Source organism: Cynocephalus volans, chromosome 1, assembly GCF_027409185.1.
Source record: "Cynocephalus volans isolate mCynVol1 chromosome 1, mCynVol1.pri, whole genome shotgun sequence".
Classification (NCBI taxonomy): domain Eukaryota; kingdom Metazoa; phylum Chordata; class Mammalia; order Dermoptera; family Cynocephalidae; genus Cynocephalus; species Cynocephalus volans.
In genome coordinates, this window is record NC_084460.1 from 297940527 (window position 1) to 297965192 (window position 24666).

Here is a 24666-nt window from a genome sequence, read left to right on the forward strand (position 1 = left end):
AAAAAAAAGAATCTGGAAAACAAATCTACATTTTCACTATGGCTTGTTAAAGAGCCATTTTTTAATCATAATTTTTTTTCATTTCTCAGGGGGAAATTGTTGTCTGTTAAGGTTCCAATGGAGCTTGGCCCCTTCGGCATCTCCTTTCAAAGCATGTAAGAAAGAATGAGACAGAGGGAAAAGAATAGGACTGAAGACACAGTCACATTCAGTACCACTTTTTATTGCATTTTAAAGGGTATTTAGGTGCTCTCTCACTATTTTTTAAATAGTTTTTCAACTTAGGGTGCATAACATTTCTCTTCCCTGTGTGTTTATCAAATACATTTTTCTTTTGTATGCCTGTGGGTTTGTTAGATCAAATTTGCTTATTGGTGTCAGCCTTAAAAAAAAAAATGTTGAGAGATCTGGTTTTACATGCGGTTGTATACAAAATTGGGGGACAGGAAGGAGAGGAGACACACCTTTTGGCTCCTTAACCTGGAGGGCAGACAGTCCCCATCTGAGACTTGCTGAAGGGTCTTCCTGGAGATGCTGGTGGGCTGCCCCAGGACTGATGGCACCACGTGTCGCCCAAGCGCAGACTTGCCAGCCTTAACCAGTAAGGTAACAGACCGCACCTGGTCTGCCATGAGAGGGATGGCCGATGTGTGCTCCTCTGGAATCTGTAAATTCTGGGTAGCACTGGAGGCTGAGGGTCCCTCCGTCAGTTGTCAGTAGCTGCTAACAGCAGTCCTGGGGATGTTGGAGTAAATGACTGCACAGCCAGTCCTGCCTCACGTTTCTTTCATTTTTCTCAGCCATAGTAAGTTTCTGTTTCAGAGTTCAATTACATTTGTGAACCTTCAATTAAGCGACATGATCATTTACTTTGGGTTTCTTTTAAGATTAATGTCTGCACACACACAATCTCATTTCATACAGCTTTAATAGTGTATTATGGAATTCATGTAATTATATAAAATAAATTATCAGAATGCCTGTCTGATTTCCAGCCTTTTAACGTATGATGTCATCACATGTTCGCTGTCTGTAAAATGATCCCTTATGAGACTTTGTACTCCAAACATTCTAACCCTTAACCTGAGGCTTGAGTGTTACACTCAATGTACCCATTCCCCAGATGGAGGATTTTTTAAAGTGGACCACTTGAATAACTTATTCGGGGGTCCCCAAAAAAACACCACCAAAGTAAGGTTGACACCAGAGTTCCTTGTGGATAGAGGCAGAAGTTAAGTTTCAAGAGTAAGGAGAGGGCGCCTGATAGGGGCCGGGAGTGCGGCTCCAACGTGCTGGGACTGTCCTGGGGACTCCAGTTTGTGAGACGGGCAGCGCCAGGATTTGAACCCAGTCATCTCCATCTGAACCCCTTTTCTTTTATGTCCACTCTGTTCTGGCCCCTGGACTACATTATCTCATTTAATGTCCACAGTATCCTGCCAGGTAGGTAGTGTGTTACAGATGGGAAATTAGGGTTTTGATAAGTCAAGTGATTTTGTGCAGAACAAGCTAACACATCCTGGAGGCAGGACATGTGCCCAGATCTCTTGATCCTGGCACCTACTCATGATACACATGGAAGGGGTTGATGGATGGATGTCAGGAGAGAGAAAAACAAATAAAGCTTTTCAGGGAAACACATGTACAAGATTAGAAAATAATCAAAAATATGTTGTCTTCTTTTGTCTATCCACTAGAGCTAATTATCTCTAAAACCAAGATAACAATTAACTTTGTTTACATTATATTGCACTAATTTTTAAACCTTTGTTGCTTTTTAGTAATTAAACCCTTTCTTGAGATTGGTGAGATTTAATTTCCTTCAACAAGAATGCAACTTCAGTGTTTCCATCTCAGAAACCTGTGCAGTAGGATGGTAGGTGTATTAATGATGTGATTCTCCAGTGCGTTGCTGCCTCCCAACCCAAGGGAGAAGATCTAAGTATCAGGTGACTGAGGCTAGGCTTGAGCGTGTCCCGCTCCACAGGAAATGCTTCCTGAGAAAGAACACGGAGAGCTTAGTCGTGGAAGGACAGACGTTGTGTAGACGAAAACACGCAGAGGCCTGTTGGGTGTGTGAGTGGCGACGGCAGAGCAGACTCTCACAAGGTCAGGATGTGTCCTCAGGCCTCACCTTCCCCTGGATAGCTAGAGACAGGTCGAATGATCAGCCTCTGTGAGCTGAATGAATGCATGGGCTCTGCCCAGGGTGTTTCAGCTCTCTCTGTCTTTACAGAAGAAAAGCTCTTTCAGCACATGTGATAAAGGATAAATGGGTAAAGGAGAGGCACTGGGGAGCAAGGAGGCATTTCATGGGGTGCCAGGCCCACCCACATTATACGAGCTGCACATCCTGCTCTCAGGCAGCAGAGTGAATAGTAAGAGCAGGCCACGCTGTAGGTGACGCAGGTACCCAAGGATTGGCCAGAAGTCCCAATCTGACCCCATCGTCCTGCTCTGAGTATAAAGGTCCATTTCTGTGGATTTAGAACTTACCCCAGAGACAGGCTCGTGCAGCCTCTGCTTTGGGCACATCTCTATGCCACAGTGGCCTACATTGATGGAATCAGGTCTCTCAGCCACTGTGGTTCCAGGTAGTAGCTGCTGTGGAGAAACAGCACATCTCCTTCCTCTCATAGACCTCGGGCCTGTGTCAGAGCTGCACCCGCTTCCTCCACTGACCTGCCGTGACAGTCACCATCCCCGAGCAAGCACAAGTGGGCCTAACTCATGGGCCGCTCCCTGTACCACCCAGTCTCCCTGCACAGTCCTGACACCTCCAGCTCACTCGGAATTAAGTTAACCAAGTGGCAGCTGGGAAGGGTGAGCCTGCTGCGGGCTGGCGCTGGCCTGCAGCAAACGGGAAGACACTCCCAGCCAGTCCAGGGGATGCCGCAGGAAAGGTCCTAATGCAGGATGAGGGAAGCTACGTGGAGTTAGGGGTTCAGGCAAGGCTTCGTGGTCTATGCGACTGGGCACGAGCCATGGCCGACTGCAACACTGAGCACTTTCCTGCCATCCTGTCATGTAGCTCTCCAGCAACCCTGGAGGAGGGAGGTCATATCCTCCATGTCTTATAAAAGAAGAAACAGGCTTGGAGAAGGGCAGTCGTGAGCCCTGGAACACACATTGGCATGTGACACAGGGCTGGTATTCTGGGTCGGAGCAACAGCTTGAACCTGGACTGTGCTTGGTTCAGAGTGAGCAGCATCGTTAGTTTCAGCAGCAGGTGCAGGTGCCACCTTTGGGACTGATGGACAGGACCAGACGATCTGCAGACAGCTGTCATTCTCAGCAGGGGAAGAAGGCTGCCCTACCTTGGCATATGTGGCCAGTCATATTGCCTTTTCCCCGAAGGACTTGCTGCGGTCCTGAATCAAGCCCTCACCAAAGGTCCCAGCATGTCCCCAGGTCTTGCTGTCAGAAGCACTGATGCTCAGGCGCCCACAAGTTCTCAGTTGTTCGGAGAAAATTCAGATGCTTGAGCATCGTTCATGTAACGAGGAGCAGAGGTCCAACGAGAAATGCTGCCCCTGAAAGTGTAAGAGAGGACTTAAAAATCAAACTTTCTTTTTTCCCTCTAGACTTTTAAACTTACCCTTCCTAGTCCCATATATTGACATCCTAGAAAGAATCATCAGTTGTAGAAATTTGGCTAAAAGCAAGAGCTTTGGAGACAGACACGCCTGGACCCCATCTCAGCTCTGCCACTTGCCAGCTGTGTGATTTTGGATAAGTTCCTGGATCTGTCCTTCCCCTGTTTATTTTTCTTTCTCTAACGGGGAGACAATGAGGCCTACCTGGATGGATAACTGAGGAAGAAGTCGAGTGAAGCCTTCCTGCGGAGCTGGTGGGCATGTGGGGAAGCTGACCATGGTGCTTGCGACTAAACCGCTATACAGACTTACTTAATAGAAAAGTAATGCAGACCCATGGAGAAGACCCGTGGGACCGTTCTGCAGGCCTGTTTAATGTTTCGGTACAGAGCAGAATCGGCCAGGCAAGTCCTCCTAAGTGATCAGCAGCACAGACTGAGAACTGCCACAGATAAATTCAGATTTGGGAAACCCTTTCATGGGAAATAACTCCAGCATTGACTTTTTGGAGAAAGAAGCAAGATTGCTTGTTTTTCTCTTGAGAGAACAGAAGACACCTGTGGGCAGTGAAGGGTGCCACTAAAGGTCCCTGGTGGGCCTGGGTGGCCGGCTCTTCTGACGTCCATGTGGGACTGCGCAGAGGGGACATCCCTGGTGCTCCCAGCCTGGCGGTGCTCCTTTCCTCCTCTCTTCGGGAACCCACACTCTGAAAAGTGAGGAGTGTGTGGGAACGAGTAACGTGGTAGGCGCGGAGAGCGCTGCCTGTTGACTGTGTGACTTACCGCAGACACCTCGAGTGTTTCTCCCTTTCTAAACCGAAAGCTTGGTTGGGCCTGGAGTTTTCACAGGTTTCTGGGATGTGAGTGCGTGTCCGCCTTCCCAGAATCTTTTCGACTTGGGATCTGATCATTTATTCTTTCAGGAGCTTTGTTTTAGACACTTTCCTTAATTTAAGAAATGCAGGGTGCCCACGGTTCTGGAAGCCAAAGCTCGTAGGATGGAGTTTCCTTACGCCTGGCTCCCAGCCTGCTGTCCCAGCTCGCCACGCTGTGTCTCCTGAGAACCTTCCTGAGGTTCTGTTTAGCGGTAAACATTCCTGTCGGTGTGATTTCCCTCTGGGGATTCGCTTCCTCACAGAATTAATTATGCTTTTGTCCTAAATTAAGCCACAGTACTACACCTCTGTTGGCCTCTCTCAACTAAACAAAGATATTTACCCAATTCAGAGGTCCTGAAAATATTTACCCGAGAACTATGGACTGCGTGTGTTCATGATAACCACAAGGAATGGTCTTTTCTTTTTGTTTAAAACTCATACCTTCTGAAGTATGGTGGGGAGAAGTGTTTTTGTGTGTATTATTTTTTTTCCACAGACGTTGGTTCTGCACAACCCTGGACCCTATTGTGCAGGCTTTCTTTCACATTTATCTTTTCCTATGAAAATAGTACAAAAATTGAAACTAAAAACAGACTTTTTATTATGGTGGGTTTTGGTTGACATCTTAAGTGTGTGTGGTTTTCATCATAATTGGGTAAAATATTTAAACCTCATGCCTATTTAATGTGTGCTTTCAAAGCAGAAATATTGAAATATTTTACAAATATATGACTCAAAATTAGCATAAAACCCGGGGCTGTGTATGACATTGCCTCATGTAATCTCACAGGGCGTGGTAGACGACAGAGACCCCAGAATAGCAAACACATACCAGCTCAGTTTCCAGCTCTGATACGTTGATAGTGGCTACCTGGACCATTGTACTAAGTGGGATTCTGAGGCTGCTCCAGCTCTTCGGGACCAATTAGTAATGTCTTTCCTTGCAAAAGAAAGCGAGGGACGGCGTGCCTCCATCATCCCAGGTCCAGCCTGGTTCCTCCTTGCAGATAAAGCTGAGATCGAAAAGATGTAATGACCTGCTCATGGGCTCCAGTCAGTGGACAGCAGAGCAGGAAGTACATTCCAGCAGATGGAACCTGGAGCCCCAGTCAGGCAGAAACTGGGAGAAATCCATTGCTAGTACTCACTTGTTAATTAAAAAATAACTAAATAAAAAACGACTTGGCCAACTAAAGGTAAGAGTCAGTGTTGACAAAGAGTTGGTGTTAACATATTAATCAGGGTGTTGTGGTGTATCCTAAAACAAAAGTCCCAATTCTTTTAGGACAGAAGTCAACCTTGGAGAGAACAGTTGTGTTCCCTGCAGGCCTCAGCTGTTTACTGTCTGATCATTTCTCAGTGGTGCCCATCTGTAGACCTCTGGGCTTTGTGGATCCCGGGCTCATATTGGCCACGTCTGCAGTAGACACATCCATCCCCCATGCTGAACGTGGTCATCTCTACACTCTTTCAGTAATACACATTGTATTTTCATCATGGATGCTTAGCCTTGTGGATAGAGCCCTGGGTGGGCATCTGGGGTCTTGATTGCAAGTTGTAGGGGACCCTGGAAGAATCACCTCTCTCTAGGACTCAGCCTCTCCCCCGGCCATTGAAGAACTTGGAGGAAGTGACCTGTACGTCCTCGGTGAGCCTTTCTAATTCAGAGGAGAAACAGGTCTCGGCATCACTGGACTCGGTATGCCAGCACCACCATTTTGTTGCGTAGTTCGGGACAAGGCTCTGGACACTCTTGGCCTTCACAAAAGCACAGTGCAGTTGTCCCCTTCTCTGAGTCCCTCCCTGAGACAGAGGTATGCTCCTGTCTGTCTCTCCTCCCCTCTCACCCACTCCCCCAAATGTACCTTGGTCAGATGTCCCCGGCTGAAAACACCTTCCAAATGTAAAACCATTTTCAGCTGCTTTGGGCCCTTTAACCCTTTGCCTGCTAAGATTCCACAAAAATAATTGATGACTGATTGGCCCATTAACCTTTAAGAAAAAAAAAGTTTGACAGCCAGGACTTGTGTAATGAGGAGGGATTCCTTGTGAGATCAGTCTGATGGCTGAGTTGCTTGCCCCTGAGGAGGCAAAATTAGCCCCCTGGGGCCTCGTCTGCATAGAAACTGGACGCAATTAGTGTAATATCCGGTGTTATTAATGTCGTTTGGAATAATTGGGCAGGTTGATTTCGACAGGTTCATGGTGCTAAAATACTATTATAGTGGACCTTTCCACAGCTAACCGTTAAACACGGAAAACTGTTTAAATCCCTGTGAGCCCAATCACAAAACTTTCTTAAACAGCTAAGCCCTGGAATGTCACTCTGTGAAACAACACACTGTGACTTCAGGCTTTGGGGTGTGGTAGTGTTTTGATTTTTTCATCATCAGGGAGATTAATTTTGCTATTTGTGTTTGTATCTCAAACTAAGAACACAGTTTTAATGTACATACCATCAGGAATTTCTACAACCTGAATTCTGTTTTTACAGACTGAATTCAGTGTAAGCCACTTACAGTCATCGCTAGTGAAATGACACCCAGGAGCTGTATGTCCTCACTGTTGAGCACTCATTCCCCACGTCTTAAATGAAGGTGACAATAACGAGTGAGACTCGTCTCTGTCTTCCTCATTCGTTGGCCTCACACTGCCTATTATTGTTTTTACTGTTTTTTATCTAGTTGCTGACAACTAAAATACCATCACAGTGTCACTTTGTAATGCTGTATGGTCCTTCTGGGCCACTGGTGATTTGAATAACACCGTATCTTCTTTTTTTTTTTTTAAAGATGACCAGTAAGGGGATCTTAACCCTTGACTTGGTGTTGTTAGCACCACGCTCTCCCAAGTGAGCCACGGGCCATCCCTAATAGGGATCTAAACCCGTGGCCTTGGTGTTATCAGCACCGCACTCTCCCGAGTGAGCCACGGGCTGGCCCCCGTATCTTCTGATAAAAACTCTTCTTTGAATGTTAGGAGGAACATGTTAATGGTCTGTCCACACAGAAGCAGGAAAATATTTGGGTCCGAAAATCTGTTCACTATTTACTTAATGAGAGTAAATAGTCACAGCAGTGCTACAGAAGTATAAGCGTGGATTAAATCTTTAGTAGGTGTTGACCTAATCAAATGGCCAGAGCAGCACACAGCAGCACCCTAGGATAGGTCTTCTCCTTTGGATTAGTCAGGACTGGCATTAGGAGTGACAGAAACCTGATTTAAAGATGTTTAGGAAACATAGGGAGAACAGATTTTTTTACCGTATGACAGGCAGGTGGAGGTGACTGCAGGGGACACCTGCACCCGGGGATCTGGAGGCATCAGACTCCCTGGCATTTCCCATTCCTGCTTTGCTCTGCTGGTCAGCAGCTTTCTTATTCCCCCCGGAGGAGGCAGAGGCACCTGCACCTGTAAGCCATGTCCTGACAGTTCCCAAATAAGAAGAGAAGGGGCTGTGTGGTCCCTACTCAGAAAAGCCTGGAGAAGGGCATTTGGATCACGTGCCTCCTACTGGAACTGATCAGAACAGCCAAGATCATTGGGCACTCTACTTGGCCCAGCATAGTGAGACCATCTCTACTCCCTGTGCTGACCAGTCATGGGCTGGGGAGCCAGATACCAGGAAGATGGCAGCTGGGAAGTCTAGAGCCATGACGGCTCCAGGCATGTTCCCCAGCATTCTCCAGACTGACCTGCCCCAGTTGGGTGGCCTGACACCAGTTAAAAAGAAATAAGACACTAGTGACAAGCCGGTTATAGGTTTCTGGGAAAACTACTTTTAAAGACCCAACCGTCTTGCTCTCCTGATGTCAGGAATAACAGAAAATAACAGAGAAAAGCCACTGGGAGACCTTTCAGCTCCCATTCGACACCCTGGGAGAGCTCCTTTTTAAAAATTTATTTATTTATTTTTTTACATATACTTGTTTTTAAGAAGTGGAGAAAAAGGACCACTTGCCACTTTAAGACAGGAAAATAATTAAATTAGGTAATGCTTGTAAAGTCCTCGCGTGGTTCCTGGCACAGAATTGGAGCCCAGTGGTATTGTTTTCCATATATTTATTAGTCCATACATAGATTCATCACAAAGAAACAAATTATTCCTGCATGTAAGTTGTGTGTAACATGGCTAAATATGCAGTTGCTCTGCAATCCTTGTTATTTTTTTAATCTTGGGAGGCAGAGAAAAGTCACATGGCAGATTTGAGTATAATTCTAACCCTAACTGGGAATTCACATATTACTCTCCCTCAAAAAAAATAAAATAAAATAAAACCCACAATTAGACAGTGTCCTGGAAAACACGTGACCTGGCATTGCTCGATTCACTTGGTGATATTGGTGTAGAGTGATCTTAATTAAGCTCTGTGCTCAGGTTTCATTCCTTCCTCAGGAAGTGAGACATCCCAGCAGCAGTTCAGCTCCTTGTGAAAGACATCAGGCCCTGAAATCCAAAAGAGGGTGCAGGGGGCTCCCCTGCAGGACCCTGCCTCCACCCTGGGTCACAGAGGGCTCCCTCTCCCTCCTGCGTGCTGGACTAGACCCCTCTCCTGCAGGCGGCTCCGTGTTTGCATCGCAGCTCAGTCCTGGAGCCCTGGCAGCATGGCCCAGCTGGGGGAGGCCAGCCCTGGGGCCAGCAGCACCACTGACTCCTGATTCAGGAGCCGTTGCTGGGCCCTGCAGGGACAAGACAGGGGAAGGGCATCTTCTGCCTTTCCAGGGCAAGGCCAGCCATTTGGCTAAAACAGAAATACTTCCAAAAGAATCGTTCATTGGCATCTCACTGCATGGTGACTCAACTGAAAAGCTTGGCATTCACAGCTGTCCTGTGGCCACTGCAGGGCCCCTGTGCATGCTTCCGATGTGTCACAGACAGCACATGGTGGGCAAGGTGACCGCTCAGCTCCCTGTGGCATACACTTTATCACAGAGGCGTAGGCACTGCGGATTTTGATTACTGTCTTCATTCATGTCTTCGTTATTTCTATAATTTTGTGCTTTTCCAGGCTTATAGTCATCCCACAGGACTCTCCCTCAAAAAAAAAAAAGTGGTCTCAAGTGAGTGGAGTCCATTGGATCTTAATTAGGACGTGAAACTTAGTTGTGTTTCCAGGGTCATCCAGGCCCTTTGCAGTGCTGGCCTTTCCATCCATGCCTTTCCTTGTAAGCCGCATCCATCAGCGGGTCACAGGGTGTCGTGCATCTTTCACCCTTTACTCTGTGGGGCCTTACTGGCATTTTGTTAACATTAGCCAGTCCAGCTGGGTTTCATCCTCCAGGAGACGAGGCCTGAAACCTGCTCAGGCCACTCAGGCTCTGATTAAACCATCGCCTCGAGGCACAGCGCGGGGTCCTCTCCTGGCCCTGGTCGTGAGTGACTGCCGTCCTTTCTGTTGTTACTTTCAGGGAATTGTTTAGCTTATTCACAGTTTTTTGTATATTTCCTCTCCCTCCCAGAGAGAAATATATGTCTATTATTGTAAAGTCATACTTAAATATGACTTCTGTGTACAGAAATGAAGTTAATATTTCTATATTCATCTAATACCTTGCCTATTTATTGACCGCTGTTATCTAGTAATCTGCCTGTAGATTATTTTGGGTTTTCTGTGAAGATAGTCACATGACTTGTGAATGACAGAAAAAGGTCTTCGTCTTCCTTTCCAGTCCTTGTGTTTTTGTATCTTTATTCTTGTCTTACTGCACTGGCTAAGCAGGGCTGAATAAAAACGGTTAAAGTGAGCAGCCTCGTCTTGAGCATCCTGTAACTAAATGTTTGGAGAAACGCTTCTAGTGTTTCACCCTTGCGAATGACAACACTGTGGGGTTTGGGGATAGACCCTCTTTGTCCAAGGTAAGAGATTTCCTTTCTATTCCTGAGTTGGCGAAGAAGGTTCAATCGTGTTTCTTTTCTTATAATTTTTTCTCTCTTCTGATTGGGAAACTGCACATTTTATGTTTTTTTCTTTTCACGTGGACCTAATCTGCCAATATCTGAAGTTCTTACCTCGCCTTATGGCCACAGGACATCGTAAGTCCCGTGTCCTCTCCTCCACTCCCACGTTCTCTGGCACTGCACCTTTCCCAGATCAGATGTTATTATTAAAAGTAGTATTTAATATAATCTTCGTTTAGATTTTTTGCTCACCAACGCTTCTCTTTCCAACCGTTCTTGTAGGATCTTCCTGAGGTGCGTCTGTAAGTAGTTCCTCTAGTGAAGGTCTACTGGTTAACAACTATAATTTACATTTCCAAGAGGTCTACCTTTTCTCCAATCTGCCCCAACACTTTTGATGGTTTCCTGTTGCTTGAAGATTTAGGGGATCCCGTTTTTATTTCTTTAAACATTTCACACAACACGGTTAATTTAAATTCTGTAACAGTAATACTTTGGCTCTGCATCTATCGGCCTGCTTCCTGTGTGGTTGGTGGTCTCTGGTTTTAAGTTCATATGTGGTTGGTCTTTGTGGGAGAAGCTTTTCTTTAGAGGAGATTCCAGGAGCCAAGGGGGCTCTGCAGACCTAGGGCCCCCTCCTCCCTTCTCTTTCCAGGACTGCTGGGTGCAGGACTCTCAGGTTTATGTTTCCCGCTTTATTGTGACCTGATCTGTTGTGCCCCCAAAGGTGTGTGCCCCTTAGGGTGCCCTCACTTTTGCAGGAGTTCAGCACTTCAGGGCTCACAGCTCTGGTTTCTGCTCATGGATTTGATTTTGGGAGGGAGAGGAAGGGTGGGCCCTTTGAGATCATGCCCTGCTGCGGACTGCCATACTGTGAGGGGGTCAGGTTGGACAGGAAGCCAGGCCCCAGGGACAATGGAGAAGTGCTCAAGTGTTGGTGAGGAGAGCGACAGTGCCGATTTCTTACTCAGTAAACTCCAGGGAAGCATCAGGGCAGGGCTAGAGCCACGGGGACAGTCAGGCAAGGGCTGAAAGGAGAAGGAAATAGAAAGATGCAGACTGGGGGATAACGTAAGCAGTGCTGTGACTGATTAGATGGCAGTGGGAAGAGGGTGATTTTGAGATTTTCTGACTAGAAATAGCATTGCAACCGTTAGCAGAAGTAGAGAACCCGAGGAGGAGCATTTGAGAATTATAGCAAATCTATTTCATGCATATTAAAGTTGATGCTGAGAACAAAATATTTGAGAAATATCCATAGGCATTTAAAAATCCAAAATCGATCAGATTTTTGGATTGGAAATACAGATTTGAGAATTGTACATACCTGCCAGAAGTGACTACTCTTTGGAAGTCACTGTACCTCTAAGAAGGGGTGAGGGGCAGGGAGGACCATGAGTTGCACATGGAATGGGCCTTCACTAAAGGCCACACGAAGAGGCGCCAGGTAGGAGGAGAAGAAAGGGGTTAAAGAGCTGGAGAGAAAGCTGCAGTTGAGCTTAGTGAGCAGGTGGCAGCATGCCATGTGGGCCCTTGCCCCAGGGCAGGCATTGCTAACTGATCCCAGCATTATCCTCCTAGAGCCTAGAGCTGGCCATGGAACCCTCAGCAAGGATTCCCTGCACCTGCTGAAAGCTACTGAGCTACAAAGGAGTTGAAAGCTCTCTTGTGTCAATCCCATGGGATCTCAGCGTTGGAAGGGCCCCGCCGTTTGTCTTTGAGATGCTGAATTCCCACCACACAATGTGGGCTTGAAACCCTCTAGGGAATGGAAACTGTATGTTCCATCTGTGGGTAGTTCTGAGGGGAGTCGTCTGTCTGTGGAGTCTTTATTGTTCCTTTTACCCTGGGTGGACTCCCAGGGCTCCCAGCACAGGTGGCATCCCTCTGTGTCCCCAGTGCGTGTGCCCAGGCACGGAGCTCCCCTGCAGTGCTCACCGGCCTTCGCCAGGTGTGATGGCAACACCACCTCCCTCATTGCAGGTGACACCCTTGTGGCCTTCGCTTTTACGGGGAGCCTCGCACTGTGGACTTGCTAACCTTGGGCCCGCTGTCTGCTGCGGTTGCTTGGCCTTTGCATAGTTACTGCTGATAAAATCTCCCCCAAGCTCCACTCGCTGTTGTGTGTCGGTGTGAAGAAGGAATTCCTAGTCACGTGTGAGGCATTTCAGCCCATCCTAGAGTTAAAACCCTAGTTTATCTTCTATCCTTCCAAAATTCTTCCCCCTCAAAATGTGATAAGCAGACTTCATGGGTCTTCATCCACGTCATTGATAAAAACGTCGAACAAGGCAAGACAGAGGTAAACATCCCATGACAAGCCACTACAAATCTCCTTCCAGGTTACGGCCCTTAGTACCCTCGGGATGGAATTTTCTAGTGAGTTTTTAATCCATGCAACTCTACTGGCACCCCTCCCATTCACCTTGATACATGCCTTGCTAACGTCCAGGTGAGTACTCAAGGTGATGGAGCATCCCAGAAGACCGAGGAGGAAAAAGTTGCCAGGTGGTGATTACCGTCAGCAACGCCAGATACTCCTGAGACAGAAGGCAAATGAGCACTGCCGTGGGCCCTGGCTGCTCATCCATCAGTAATCTTAGAAAGTGAGGTTTCAGTAGGACAGACCACAGGAAAACTTCATCAGAGAGAAGAGAGCGGTGAACAGCTAGATGCAAGCGTGCGCTCCTGCTTGGAGAACTGTGCCCGTGGAGAACGGAGAAAAGAGGTCATCTCTAGAGGGTGGCAGGAGCTCCGGAAGGTGTCTGTCTATGGGGTGGATGTCCCAAGCAGAGGTCAGGAAGTCTGTAGAAGAGGGCCATTGAGTTTGGAATAGAGTGAGGAAATGATCACTGAATCCAGGTCCCCAAGAAGGTGTGAGGGGGCCAGGTCAAGGAAGCACAGAGATAGCAGGGAGGGAAAGTACCAGGAACTGACAGGAGGGACAGAAATGTTTAGTAACATAGAAGGTACCAGAAAAGGAAATCTGTGTCCAGCATAAACAGAAGGAGAAGATAGGTGGTGGAATAAGCTGTTAAGGTGACTTAGAAGCTGTTGAATACATACTGTAGGGAGCATGTTTGGAAATTAGCAAGAAACGGATTCTGATGTTCCTGTGAACGCTTAAATCCATTTGTTACCTTAAGTGGATTTTACCTGTGTAGGTGAATTTTGTTTACATACTTAATAGGGCAAAGCCAAACTGTACTTTAGAGATTTAACTTGAGAGTCTTGTCTTTACGTGAATTATTGAGTGTTACAGCGGGAGACGCGCAGCAGCAATAACTGCACCGGAGTGAGGCAAAAATACACACGTTCCGTGTACTTTATCTCGATCCCTATTGTTGTTTTCGTCACTTTGTGTTCTGTCATGTGTGTGCCTGTGCCTACCAAGTGGAGACATTTAGAGAGCACAGCCTGTCCCTGCTGCTGGGGTCCTTTCCACGCAGCCCAGTGCCCAGCTCGGGGCCATGCAGCTGAGAACCCCAGTGGCTAAGCCCTGCTGCAGCTTCGAGCAAGTTCCGCTCTTTGCCTCCAGTTCTGGCAAAGGCCGCTCATGACTCTGGCTAGAAATTTCAACAGGAGAGCTTTCTGGCAGACCAGTTATGCAGAAATTTAACTGGGAAGCTAATGATTGTCATTTTTTTCACTAGAAGATCTAATAAATCCTGATCAGAAGGAGCTTTTATAAGTGCATTTGAATTCCACAGATTAAAAAAAGTGTGAGCCCGTTCAGTAGATCTCCTAATGAAAATCTGTCACATTCCACCCGTGAATTACCAAGTTTTCCTTATGGTCTAACTGTGAATTATGTAGTTCTTTCCTGCCTTACCTATCAGTTCACTAGGATTTTTGCATAAAATATATGAATTGGGGACTATCTTACAAGAAATCCGTGTGGAAAAGGTTATAATTTATAGTATTAGGACGGAAAAGCCCATGGATCGGGAAGCCAGGCCTTTTAAAACCCACAGATGCAGTGTGGCTCAGCCAATAATTGCCAGGTATAATTGCAGGTCAGCCATGGAGAAACCAATTTGAAAGTCACAGTGATTTTTTTTTTTTTTTTTTTTTTTTTTAATGAGAAACCCAACAAGTCTCCAAATGTCCAAGGATGTTACTGGGGGTGGGGGAGAGGGACCTGCAGACACCCCCCCACACACCAGCCTCCTCCATCTCCCTTTCCGCAGCAGGTGAAGTGTTCTGCTGCTGCATAAACTCATTAGTTCTCCAAATTCAAGAGCCTAATAAATTGGGGTAAAATTCCTCATAAATCCCTCACTTTCTGGATTCTTATCACGAGAGCTCTCCAGAACTCAGGAACCAAAGAGATTCAGAGGGGAAGAATACTCGCACACCCTGCAGGTGAGCACCCCGTCTGCTCACATGTCATGGGGCATCTCTGGGGGACCCTGACAGGCCTGACCTCCCCCAGGCACCTGCATCCCAGCTCCTCCCCACAGCCCAGACTGCCCTTGGTGCAGTGGCTTGTAACGTTTGGGGGAGTCACAGACCTTGGACAGGCTAGTGGGGGCCATGGACCCTCGTCAGATGTCATTTCGTACCCTGAGGCCGGGTGCTGTCACGGAGAAGCCAGCAGTTTTGCAGATGGCGTGCCCACCTGCCTCACCTTGCGGGCACCTTGGGAACAAGTCACACAGCCTTAGGTCCAGCTCACCAGGCAGTTAAACGCTAAGCACAGTGCCATTATCTCCAGAGTATGTGAAGATGTCACGCACAAGTAGCACAGCCTCGTTTCTGTGGTCACCAGTGGTGGTTATTTACGGAAGCCACTTGCTGAGAAGGATTGACATCCCATCCCAGGGCGTCGTCCCCACCCCTGGGAGTGGGGCTTGGCAGCACCAAGGGAATCAGATGGAAGGGATCTCTGAGTCACAGAAGGGGGCTGTGTGTCTCACAGGGCCCAGGGGAATGAGAAGAGGTAGCTGGAGGTGGTGGCTTCAGAGACACGAGGCTTGGTGTCTCTGGGCACGTGGTGGGGGGAGGGCAGCACGCGGTGCTCAAGGGCAGGGGAGCCCGAAAAAAAGTTCAGTACAATGGTGGGTAGATTATTACCATTATTAGTAACAGTTGCTCACCAGGTGATTATAACAGCTAGTTCACAGGCCAGCACTTGGAAAGTACTAATCAAGTGAGATGTTTTATCTAAAAATCCAGCTTAAGTCTCACTGGCTAGTTGTAACTGGCTTCGCTTTTTGTAGGGGGTGCCTCCTCTCCTGGGGCGTGGGGGCTGGGAGTAGGAGTGGGAATGAGGACACGGTGGACCCCAGCCCTGGGTCGGCAGGAGTGAGCGCTCTTCACTTAACCAATCGGAAGCTCTAGCAAGTGGGTGCCCTTTTTCTCCATTTTATGGGTGAGGAAGAGGAGCCTCAGAGGAGTTGAGGAACTTGTCCAGAGACCCAGACGAGGCAAGTGGTGTCACAGGACGTGAACACAGGTCTCTCTCCCTGCTCTGGACGGTTGCCCCACAGTGACCACAAGTGTAGAGCCTGCAAGTCTCCATCGAGGCCCTTCTGTCGCCTGGAGTCCCACCTGCTGTCCTGGTGGTGGCAGTGAATGCCTTTCCCACTGTGACAGGTCCTCTGCCGTGGAAGAACAGACTCCTGCGGCACTGCTCTTTGCCGTGGTGTGTCCGTGGACCGTCGCACGGGCACTTACAGACAAGTTAAAACTGCACCCGAGATTAGCAGTGCCGGCTTAATTTTCCTCCCGTACCGTGGAGGGTCAGCAATGAGTGCCAAGTTATTTTCCTAAGTCGCTTCGTGCCCAGTGCAGAGGCACTGACACCACACGCTGATTTTCACTTTTCTGTTTTCCCTGAGTGCTGACAAACCCAGCTAAGCCACGCGGGCTTCAGGAACCAAATCTCGAGTGTTTGGAGGTGTGCGGGTTCAGATCTCTGCTGCCGTAGCTGTCTTGTCCTTGTGTGCCGCGAGCCTCACGCAGGCACGACTCAGCCAAAAGGCACTTTTATGACAGAGGATAGCAGAGGGGCTGCTGTCGCATGAAAGCTCAACTCTTCATCCCCATCGCTGTGTTTCAGAACAAGAAGAAAACTTTGAGTTTATCATTGTGTCCCTGACTGGCCAGACGTGGCACTTTGAAGCCACCACATACGAAGAACGAGATGCGTGGGTCCAAGCCATCGAGAGCCAGATCCTCGCCAGCTTGCAGTCCTGCGAGAGCAGCAAGAATAAGGTAAGACCCTCGGCAGCTGCCCTCACCCCCCAACCACCCCCCAAAAAATCAACGCTACTGATCGTTAAAGGGAAACGAAGACCAGAGTAAGGCCTCAGGGAGGGGAAAGCATCAGATGATACGTGTGAATGACAAGACCAGGGCATTCTTTGTGAGCAAAAAGCTAAATAATTGAAAAGATAAGAAACACTGTTTCTAAAAGCATCATGTGTCATGTGTTAGTATCCTAGCTTGACCATGTCTGCATGGCAGAGTATCTGACACTAAATCTTTACTCTCTCAGCTACTTACAAAGAGAGCAAATGGCCTTTTATTATAGGTGATAGAATCTTTTGGACTCTTGTGGCTTATGTGTCCACATTTATTTTTGTTATGAGCAGAGGCTACCCAGGAAGAGATACAAATGTAAAAGATACCCTGTCTGTGTTCATAAATGCTCCAAATTGAAATCCATGTCACATTGGAAAACCTACTCTTGTTAGGGACATAAATGAAAAGTAGATCCACATATGTGAGCGTGCAGGGAGTTTGGGGAAGCTAAATTCCTGTTTTTTAAATTGCCAATAAAGTCTAGTGTGTATTTTATTTAATAATTACAGGTAATTTTTTTGCAGTTGTTTAGACAGAAAAAAAATTTTTAACCTGCGTTCTCTGGGCTACTGTCGAGCGATATTCCATATACAAAAGTCACTTTTCCCATCAAGGATTCCTTCGCTTTTATTATTTTAATGCTTGGATGTTTTTAACCCCTTTGCTGGTACATTTTGACTCTTGGAGAACATTTTAATTTTCCAAACTATGATCAACTAGAAACTAAGAGAAAGGACATTGCCCACTGACCTGCAATTTCATTCGTAACCATTTAAAGAAATTTCTGCCAATGATTTATGTTCAGCTTTGTCATTAAGAAGGGAGTCTGTCTTTCAGAAAGATAGAGTGTCTCATTTTATTACCCTCTTTAACCAGGGTAAACCAGACCACAGTCATTATTATTATAATGTAATTTGCTTCCCTTTTTTAAGGATGTTTTATACCCGAGGTGGGGAGAACCACCGCCTTTCATCCTGAGTACCCTGGTTTTACCAGGTCACGTCCACACACAGCCACGACGTGGCTCCCGCAGCCAACACAGGATGCTTTTGGGTCTCCTCATCCCAGGGAAGTAACAGCTATGTGCCACCCACAGAGCGTGGGGATTTTGTTTCAGAGCAGGAATGGGGGGCATGTATTGCTGAATAGACAGACACATCTCCAGATTTTATGGGAAGATCACAGCCTCTCACATCAGACCCTGAATCCGTGCCATCCCCACTTGACTCAGGAAGGTCCAAGATAGCATCAGCCTCTCCCATCTTCCACCGTTGCCAGACTGACGCAAATACTGGCCTTCCAGTGCCGCCCCTTTGCTCTCACTAGACGTGTGTTCTTGGGGAGGGCTTGCTGAACAGGTGTGACAGTGTAAAGCACAGAAATATAGTCCACAAGGAATAGCTTGACAGGGGACATACAGACTCAGTTGAGAATGAGCTCTACGGTATTTCAGCTGCCTGTGGATAATTCAGAGTTGATAGCAGGTGTAGGTGTAGACATAAACAGACATACACACAAACTGACCAACTGACCAGTCAACCACAGAAATTATGCAGGTACACAGAGCAAGCAACAGAGGCAGGCAGACAGACATATCCCTGTGTGTGTGTGTACGTGTGTGTCTGCCAATATAAATTGCTTAAATATACTTTAAATACCAAGGTATCTAACCAAAGGGAATCAAAAGCCAATAGTAATTAATAAATTATACAATAGCATAATTAATAAATGATAGTCATTATTGTGTAGTAAGCAATAAATTGCTTTACATCAAACAAGATGACATGAAATGGTGTAATTTATGAAGAATTCTTAGACAAAAATCAAGCTTATTCTGAGAGTCATTTGAAATTGATCAATTTTTGCTTTAACCATGGTATTAATTGTACATTTAATAAATAAGTCTTAAAAAACTGTACAGCATAGGCCGGTCAGCTCAGTTGGTTAGAGCATGGTGCTGATAACACCAAGGTCTGAGGTTCGATCCCTGTACCAGCCAGCCAAAAAAAAAAAAATCCTGTACATATCCTTTTCCCTAGCACCTCTACTTCCAAGAATTTATCTTTAATCAATAATCATGAATTGGTACAAAGATTGAGCAGTAAGCATGTTCTTTACAGCACTGTTTAAGATAGACAAAAATCAGGAGCACCTAAATGTCCATCAGAGAGAACTCAGTAAATAAGTCGTCGATGGGTGGAATGCTGTGCAGCCACTTAAAACGATGGTGTCAGAGAGTATGTGACAGCAGTGAGTGACAAACAGATACCATGAGGCTAAAGAGGCAGATTCCCAAGCAACATATATTATGCTGGCTTTTTTCAGATACATGTGTGTGTATACACGTGCTTAGAAAAAAGGCCAGAAGAACAGGTATCAAATGTGAATGTTGCTTAACTGTGGATGTTCATACCATAGTGTAATTTTTATGTTCTCCCCTCCCACCCTCCCGGTATTTTCTAAACTTGCTGCAATAAGCATGTGATGTTTAATCCTTTATAAGGAAGACGGTAAAGTGTAAGTTTCAGAATAAATTCCCCCAGCTGCATCGCACTCCTCCTTGCTGAGTCTGTAGATGAAAAGTGCACCTCCCAGCCGTGACGGGTGGCGTGGGTGGCTTTCTGATGAGGAACCGTGCGATACGTCTTTCAGTGCTGATTGAGCCCTGACCCTTGGCTTATAAACAGATTGTTTCTTTCCCATGCTTTAACCCTCTTCCCAAGTGGATGTGTGGCAGTAAAAGCACATCAACCAGTTACATTCTCCAGGTGACGGTTGGTCTCACGTTCATTCACAAACGATCCAGAACTCACCTCTTTGCTCATTTCCGGCAGGGTCCATCTCAGCGGATAAATCCTAAATGTGATATTTCCTCGCAGTGCATAACAAGTTCTCCTCAGCAGTGCTCTTTCCTGAGGCTGTCCAAGGAGAAGTGAATGTCTGAAGACTGCCTTCCTCCTGTACCTGCTCACGATCTGTTTGGTTTTCCCTGACGTTATCAGTACAGCAGTCTTCTCTGCTCTGTGGAGGATCCATTCCAGGAGCTCCGTGGATGCCCGAAACCTAGGGCAGTGTGTCTGTTCCTGGGCAGCAGTGAGCGGATAGCGATTCTGTCCCCAGGTGGGACCAAGTGGGAGGGCACAAGGTTCTATCATGCTACTCAGAACAGCATGTGATTTAACACTTATGAATTATTTCTGGGATTTTCCATTTAATATTTTCAGACCAAGGCTGACCACAGGTAATTGAAACCATGGAAAGCGGAACCGCAGATAAGGGGGGACTACTGCAGACACATGTGTTTCTTCCAGGGTTCTTACCTCTCATGTCTGTCTTCCCTCTGTCCAGTCCCGACTGACGAGCCAGAGTGAGGCCATGGCCCTGCAGTCGATCCGAAACATCCGCGGGAACTCCCACTGCGTGGACTGCGAGACCCAGAGTGAGTGTGCTGGGCGTGGGGCTGGCTTGGCTGCAGGAGATGGCAGGGGATCCGCACCGTCATGTTTGGTGATAAGGGTTGATGGCTTTGAAGGAATTGCAATATTTTAAATTGAATTTTATTTTAACACAATGCCCTTCACACAGAAGCCTCACTGACTATAGGTTGCTGCTGCTTTGAACTTGTAAGTGCACAGTGAGTCTCCTAGGCCTCGGGTGCCCCGGGTGCGGAGGACTCAGCCCCATGGCCACATCTGGGAAACAACCTTTTGCTTAATCAGTGATCACTTGTTTGTTTTCTCCATAAAAATAGAGTACAGTTGGTTCACTCCTGCCCAGGGATTTCTGGTGGGGTTTTTTTTTTTTTTTTTCCCCTCCATAAAATCCTATGTTCTGGTTTTTACCATGAAATGATGTCTTTTGTTTTTTTTAATCTTAAACTCCTTACACACTAAAGCATGTGATTGAACTGACAGAATTCATAGTTTCTGCTTTGTGCCTTGGAATAGCCCAGTTTTATTTCATGCTTTCTGTTGTCCAATATGTAATAATATTTTCTCTTTGAGAATGTCATTTTGTGAGTCATATCCTTGAGGGTAGGGACTTGCTTTTCTTTCTTTAAATCCCTGTCCTGAGCACAGTGCTGGGGACATTGGACATTCAATAAACTGTCCATTCATATTGCTTTGTTAAGTAGTGTTTTGAGGATAAGGAAATCCAGTTCACGTGCGTGGCGTGGTTGGTTGTGGCTGTGGGGCACACGCCCAGTGACCACCAAAGCAGGTGCCATGGCGAAGGGCCAATAGGGGCTCTTGTCCTCACTTCCAGAGTCACTAGTTTCCTCTAATTTGGTCCTGTTCCTCTCATAGAAAGGCATTTCAGTCTTAACCCCAATGCGCCTCTCTGGCCATGGAGCAAACCTTGTCTTGCTCTGACAGTCCTTTGACACACGCGTGCTTCACCTTGTCATCAGCATTTGACCAACCTCCTTGTTTCGTGAGCCAGGCTGGCTAGACCTGGGCGTGGTTCTGCCCGAGCTCCACCCACGGAGAATGCAGGATGGGGCCTCTCTTTGCTGCGCAGATAACAGCGGGCACTGCAGAGCCAAACCCTATGAGAAGCACCTGCGACCAGGACAGAGCAGGGCTGGGAGGGCCAGAGGCCACAGCCAGCTCACACACCAGCTCCCTTTGCCACCACCCTCCTGGGCCTCAGCAGAGCTTGAGCAAGCCTGTAGGTGATGTGGGGGTCAGCAGGGAGAGCTATGCAGAACAACTCTGGGCCACCGGGTGCCCCATGTGGACGGATGTGGGCTTTACGGGTCCAAGTCGTGGTGTGAAAGGAGCTTCCTGGAAGTAAAAGGAGCTGAGAGACCAGGCATGGCCAGGAAACGGGGAGAGCAGACAGAGCTGTCCAGGACAGGGGTTCTGTCTTTTTCCAACCTCTTGCTGTCTCAAAAAAAAAAAAACACAAAGTAAAACAAAAGACCCTCAGTCCATGCAGACAAGTAGTGTTAACATTCTGGAATGCATTCCTACAGATCTTTTTCCCCTGAGTACCTGCAGAGGTTTGCTAAGCTCACTTCCTCTCAGAAGTTCTCACTGGCTCAGGAACACCGTCCCACCACTTCAGCTATGTTGCCATATAGCAGGGGCGAGGCTCGAGGATTTTTGCTTGGCATGGGATTTGGAGCTATGGAAACACACACACACACACCCGCCGCCAGTGGTCCTTGCTGAGAGTGCTCCGGACGGCCAGGAGCCTTGTCTGTCTTCACTTCACACCCGGTACATCCCAGAGCACTGTTTCCAGAGTGGGTGCTGAGCTCCCTTAGCTGTGGGGGCGCCCATCTTACAGGGATTCTGCGATCCAATGAATTTAGGAAACAACATCACCCACCTCTCGGGAAGTTGCAGCTGTAGGACATCCATGCTTCTGGGAAGTTCTGCTGTAAAGATGCCTGTTTAACATGGCCCAGCCTACACTTCCCAGACCTGGTTGACAGTGGAAGTCTTTGTTGAGGGCTCCTATTGCCAACCCTCTGCCAGGAACATGCCAAGGAGAGTCCACCTTTGAGGGCCCTTGAGGATACTGAAGCTTGGGCTGTACGTGATTCTTGCCAACATGCCTGACCTTCACGGACAATCCCCTAGAAGCAGCCTAGCCTTTCTGCTGCTCTCTGTGCCCTTGTCCGCGAAGTCCTGGTCAGAGCTGATCACTTGCCAGCCCCTCCCACCCTGTTGTATGAACGGTTCACAGACCTTTCTCTCCCGTGGCCTACTTGATGTCTAGGATCCTGTCTTATTCATCTTTGTCAACCCCAGGTCTACACACAGGAGGGGACTGGCACCCACCATCACCACCAGACAGGACAGCGAAACCTGCAGCAGGATCATATCTGCTCTGATTTCTCTTGTTGTATCATCCCCAGGTCCTTGCCCAGCACCACCTTGCCTGACACCTGGGTTTTAAATTGCGCACATGTGTCCATACTCCCTGATCTCCTGCTCCCCCGGGGAGTTCCTGGCTCTCATCACCTTGTGCTGTATCATATGGTTTTCTTATTTCCTCCTTATTGGTCTGCCCCCACAGGACCTAAGTCCTCTGCTTCTGCAGGCTGGGGTTTTTCTCTGTTGCATTCACTGCTGTGTCCCCAGACGTTGGCACATTGGTATTGGTTGAATACGTGGAGGAACAAATGTAATTACAGCCCACACCTAACGTACTTCCCACGTGACAGTCGCTGCTCTAAGTACCTCATAGCTTTTAATCCTCATGACAACCCCTTGAGGATGGGAGTTATTAGCCTTGTTTCTCAGGGGAGGGAGCTGAGGCCCACGGAGGGAAAGAAACTTGCCAGGGGCAGACAGGTGGAAAGGCACGTACTCACAGACCAGCAGATGCACGGCACAGGGGCCCAAGAACAAATGGCAGGGCCGGGGGCTGCTGGGGCTGTGGGCTCACCACCCTAGAAAGGGGGGTCCCGAAGCCAGAGCAGCAGGCAGGAGATGGTTCAGAGCATCAAGGCCATGCTAGGAGGCTGGGATCACCCACAGGGTAGGGTCTTGGCCCCAGTGCCCAGACATGCAGAAGCAGCCTAGTCAGTTTTCAGGTGTGTCACAGAAAATTGCCAGTGGTGATGCTTAGATAGACACTCAGGTCCGCTTGTTAGTCCTTCTCATCTGCTGGAGCAGAGGCAAGGCCCTCCCCTCTGTAGCCCCAAGCAGAGGGCACTCAGAGGAGCACACATCCCTGCCGCCATCAGTCTTACCCTCGTCTCCACAACCCACAGGGTGGTGCTCACAGGGCACTGGAATGCTTCACTCCCCTTCCACCCTCAGTATTTCTGGTTTTCACAGATATCTGAGAATAGTCACTGGAACCTGTCCCACACATGACAATCTTCCCTCAGATGTGGGCCAGCACAGTGTCCAGGAGCTGCTGAGGGCTGGGGGGAGGACAGACAGTGCACTGAGCACTGAACAGGCGTCAGCGTAACTGGGTTTCTGGGCTCCTCAGATAACTCGCAGTGGCGTGGAAGGTGGCGGGCTGACGGGAGAGGCACTCACCATGGTTCAGGTGAGCGATGGAAGGGATCCAGGTGTAAGCGGTGACAATGGGGCAGTGTGGGGGTGCTTGGCGATGAGCAGGATGTGGGGACACAGGGAGGAAGAGAGATGCAGCGGGCATGGAGAGCAGAAGGAGGTTGTGGGGTGATGAGTTTGGCTTTGAACTTAGCTGGAAATACGAGCCTGGCATCTTCTGGGGTTGTAGTTGCTGGCAGCTCTCGGGAGTTGTTGTGTGGCACGTGGGTCCTATTCACTGCTCACACGCCAGCACACACTGCAGAGTCCACACCCCTCTTTGAAGATCAGGTCCCTGATGTAGGTCTGAGCATTTCCAGCACCTGTGCCAGCCATCCTGGTGTGGGTCTGCCCGTGGCATTGTCTCATTTTGTGTAATTGCTGGTGCTGCCCCACAAGCAGACTGAAGCCCTTTGTCACTTGCTAGTAAATATTGCCCCAACCCTGGCCACCATCACTTCCTCCTGCCTTGTAGATGCATTCTCTGTTTAAGTCCAGCTATTCTTTTGTTACTGAAAACTATAAGCAGAGGTGGGCCCTGAAGAGGTGTTGTTCACATGCCTGATCCCTGCCTTTCCTGTCAGGGTCTCCCAGGGCAGAGCCAGGCTGCTATGAGGCTGTCCAGTGGGGACCCTGCTACTGCACGTGGGGGCAATGGGGCGGGCAAGTAAGACACCCCCAGGAAGGAGATGGGCGGAGGCAGAGCGGGCAGAGGGGAGCATTGTGCGCAGGTGGGCAGGAGTTGAAGGGTGCTCATGTGAGACAGGTGGCGGGCTCGGTCCCGATTTTGCTGGAAGGGATTTTGGACTTGATCTGAAGGGGAAATGGCAGCCACAGATGGGTTTGAGCAGTGGCGTAGCATGGCCAGATTTACACGTATAATAGGTCCCGGCTGCTGTGTGGAGAGTGGTGCACAGGCAGGAGGCTGCTGCACCCCGTGTGATGGTGACAAGACTAGGGGGA

At 48.0% G+C, this 24666-nt stretch overlaps 1 protein-coding gene across 11 annotated transcripts in view; it reads left to right on the top strand.

The window, feature by feature from the left end:
- Nucleotides 1-24666, top strand: part of AGAP1 (ArfGAP with GTPase domain, ankyrin repeat and PH domain 1) — a 571061-nt gene that overhangs the window by 478967 nt on the left and 67428 nt on the right. For all 11 annotated transcript variants that reach the window (XM_063088245.1, XM_063088260.1, XM_063088272.1 and 8 more), the window contains 2 exons: nucleotides 16437-16591; nucleotides 20030-20120. In XM_063088245.1, coding sequence (XP_062944315.1) covers nucleotides 16437-16591; nucleotides 20030-20120 — 246 coding nt within the window. The remainder of the gene's footprint in view (nucleotides 1-16436; nucleotides 16592-20029; nucleotides 20121-24666) is intronic.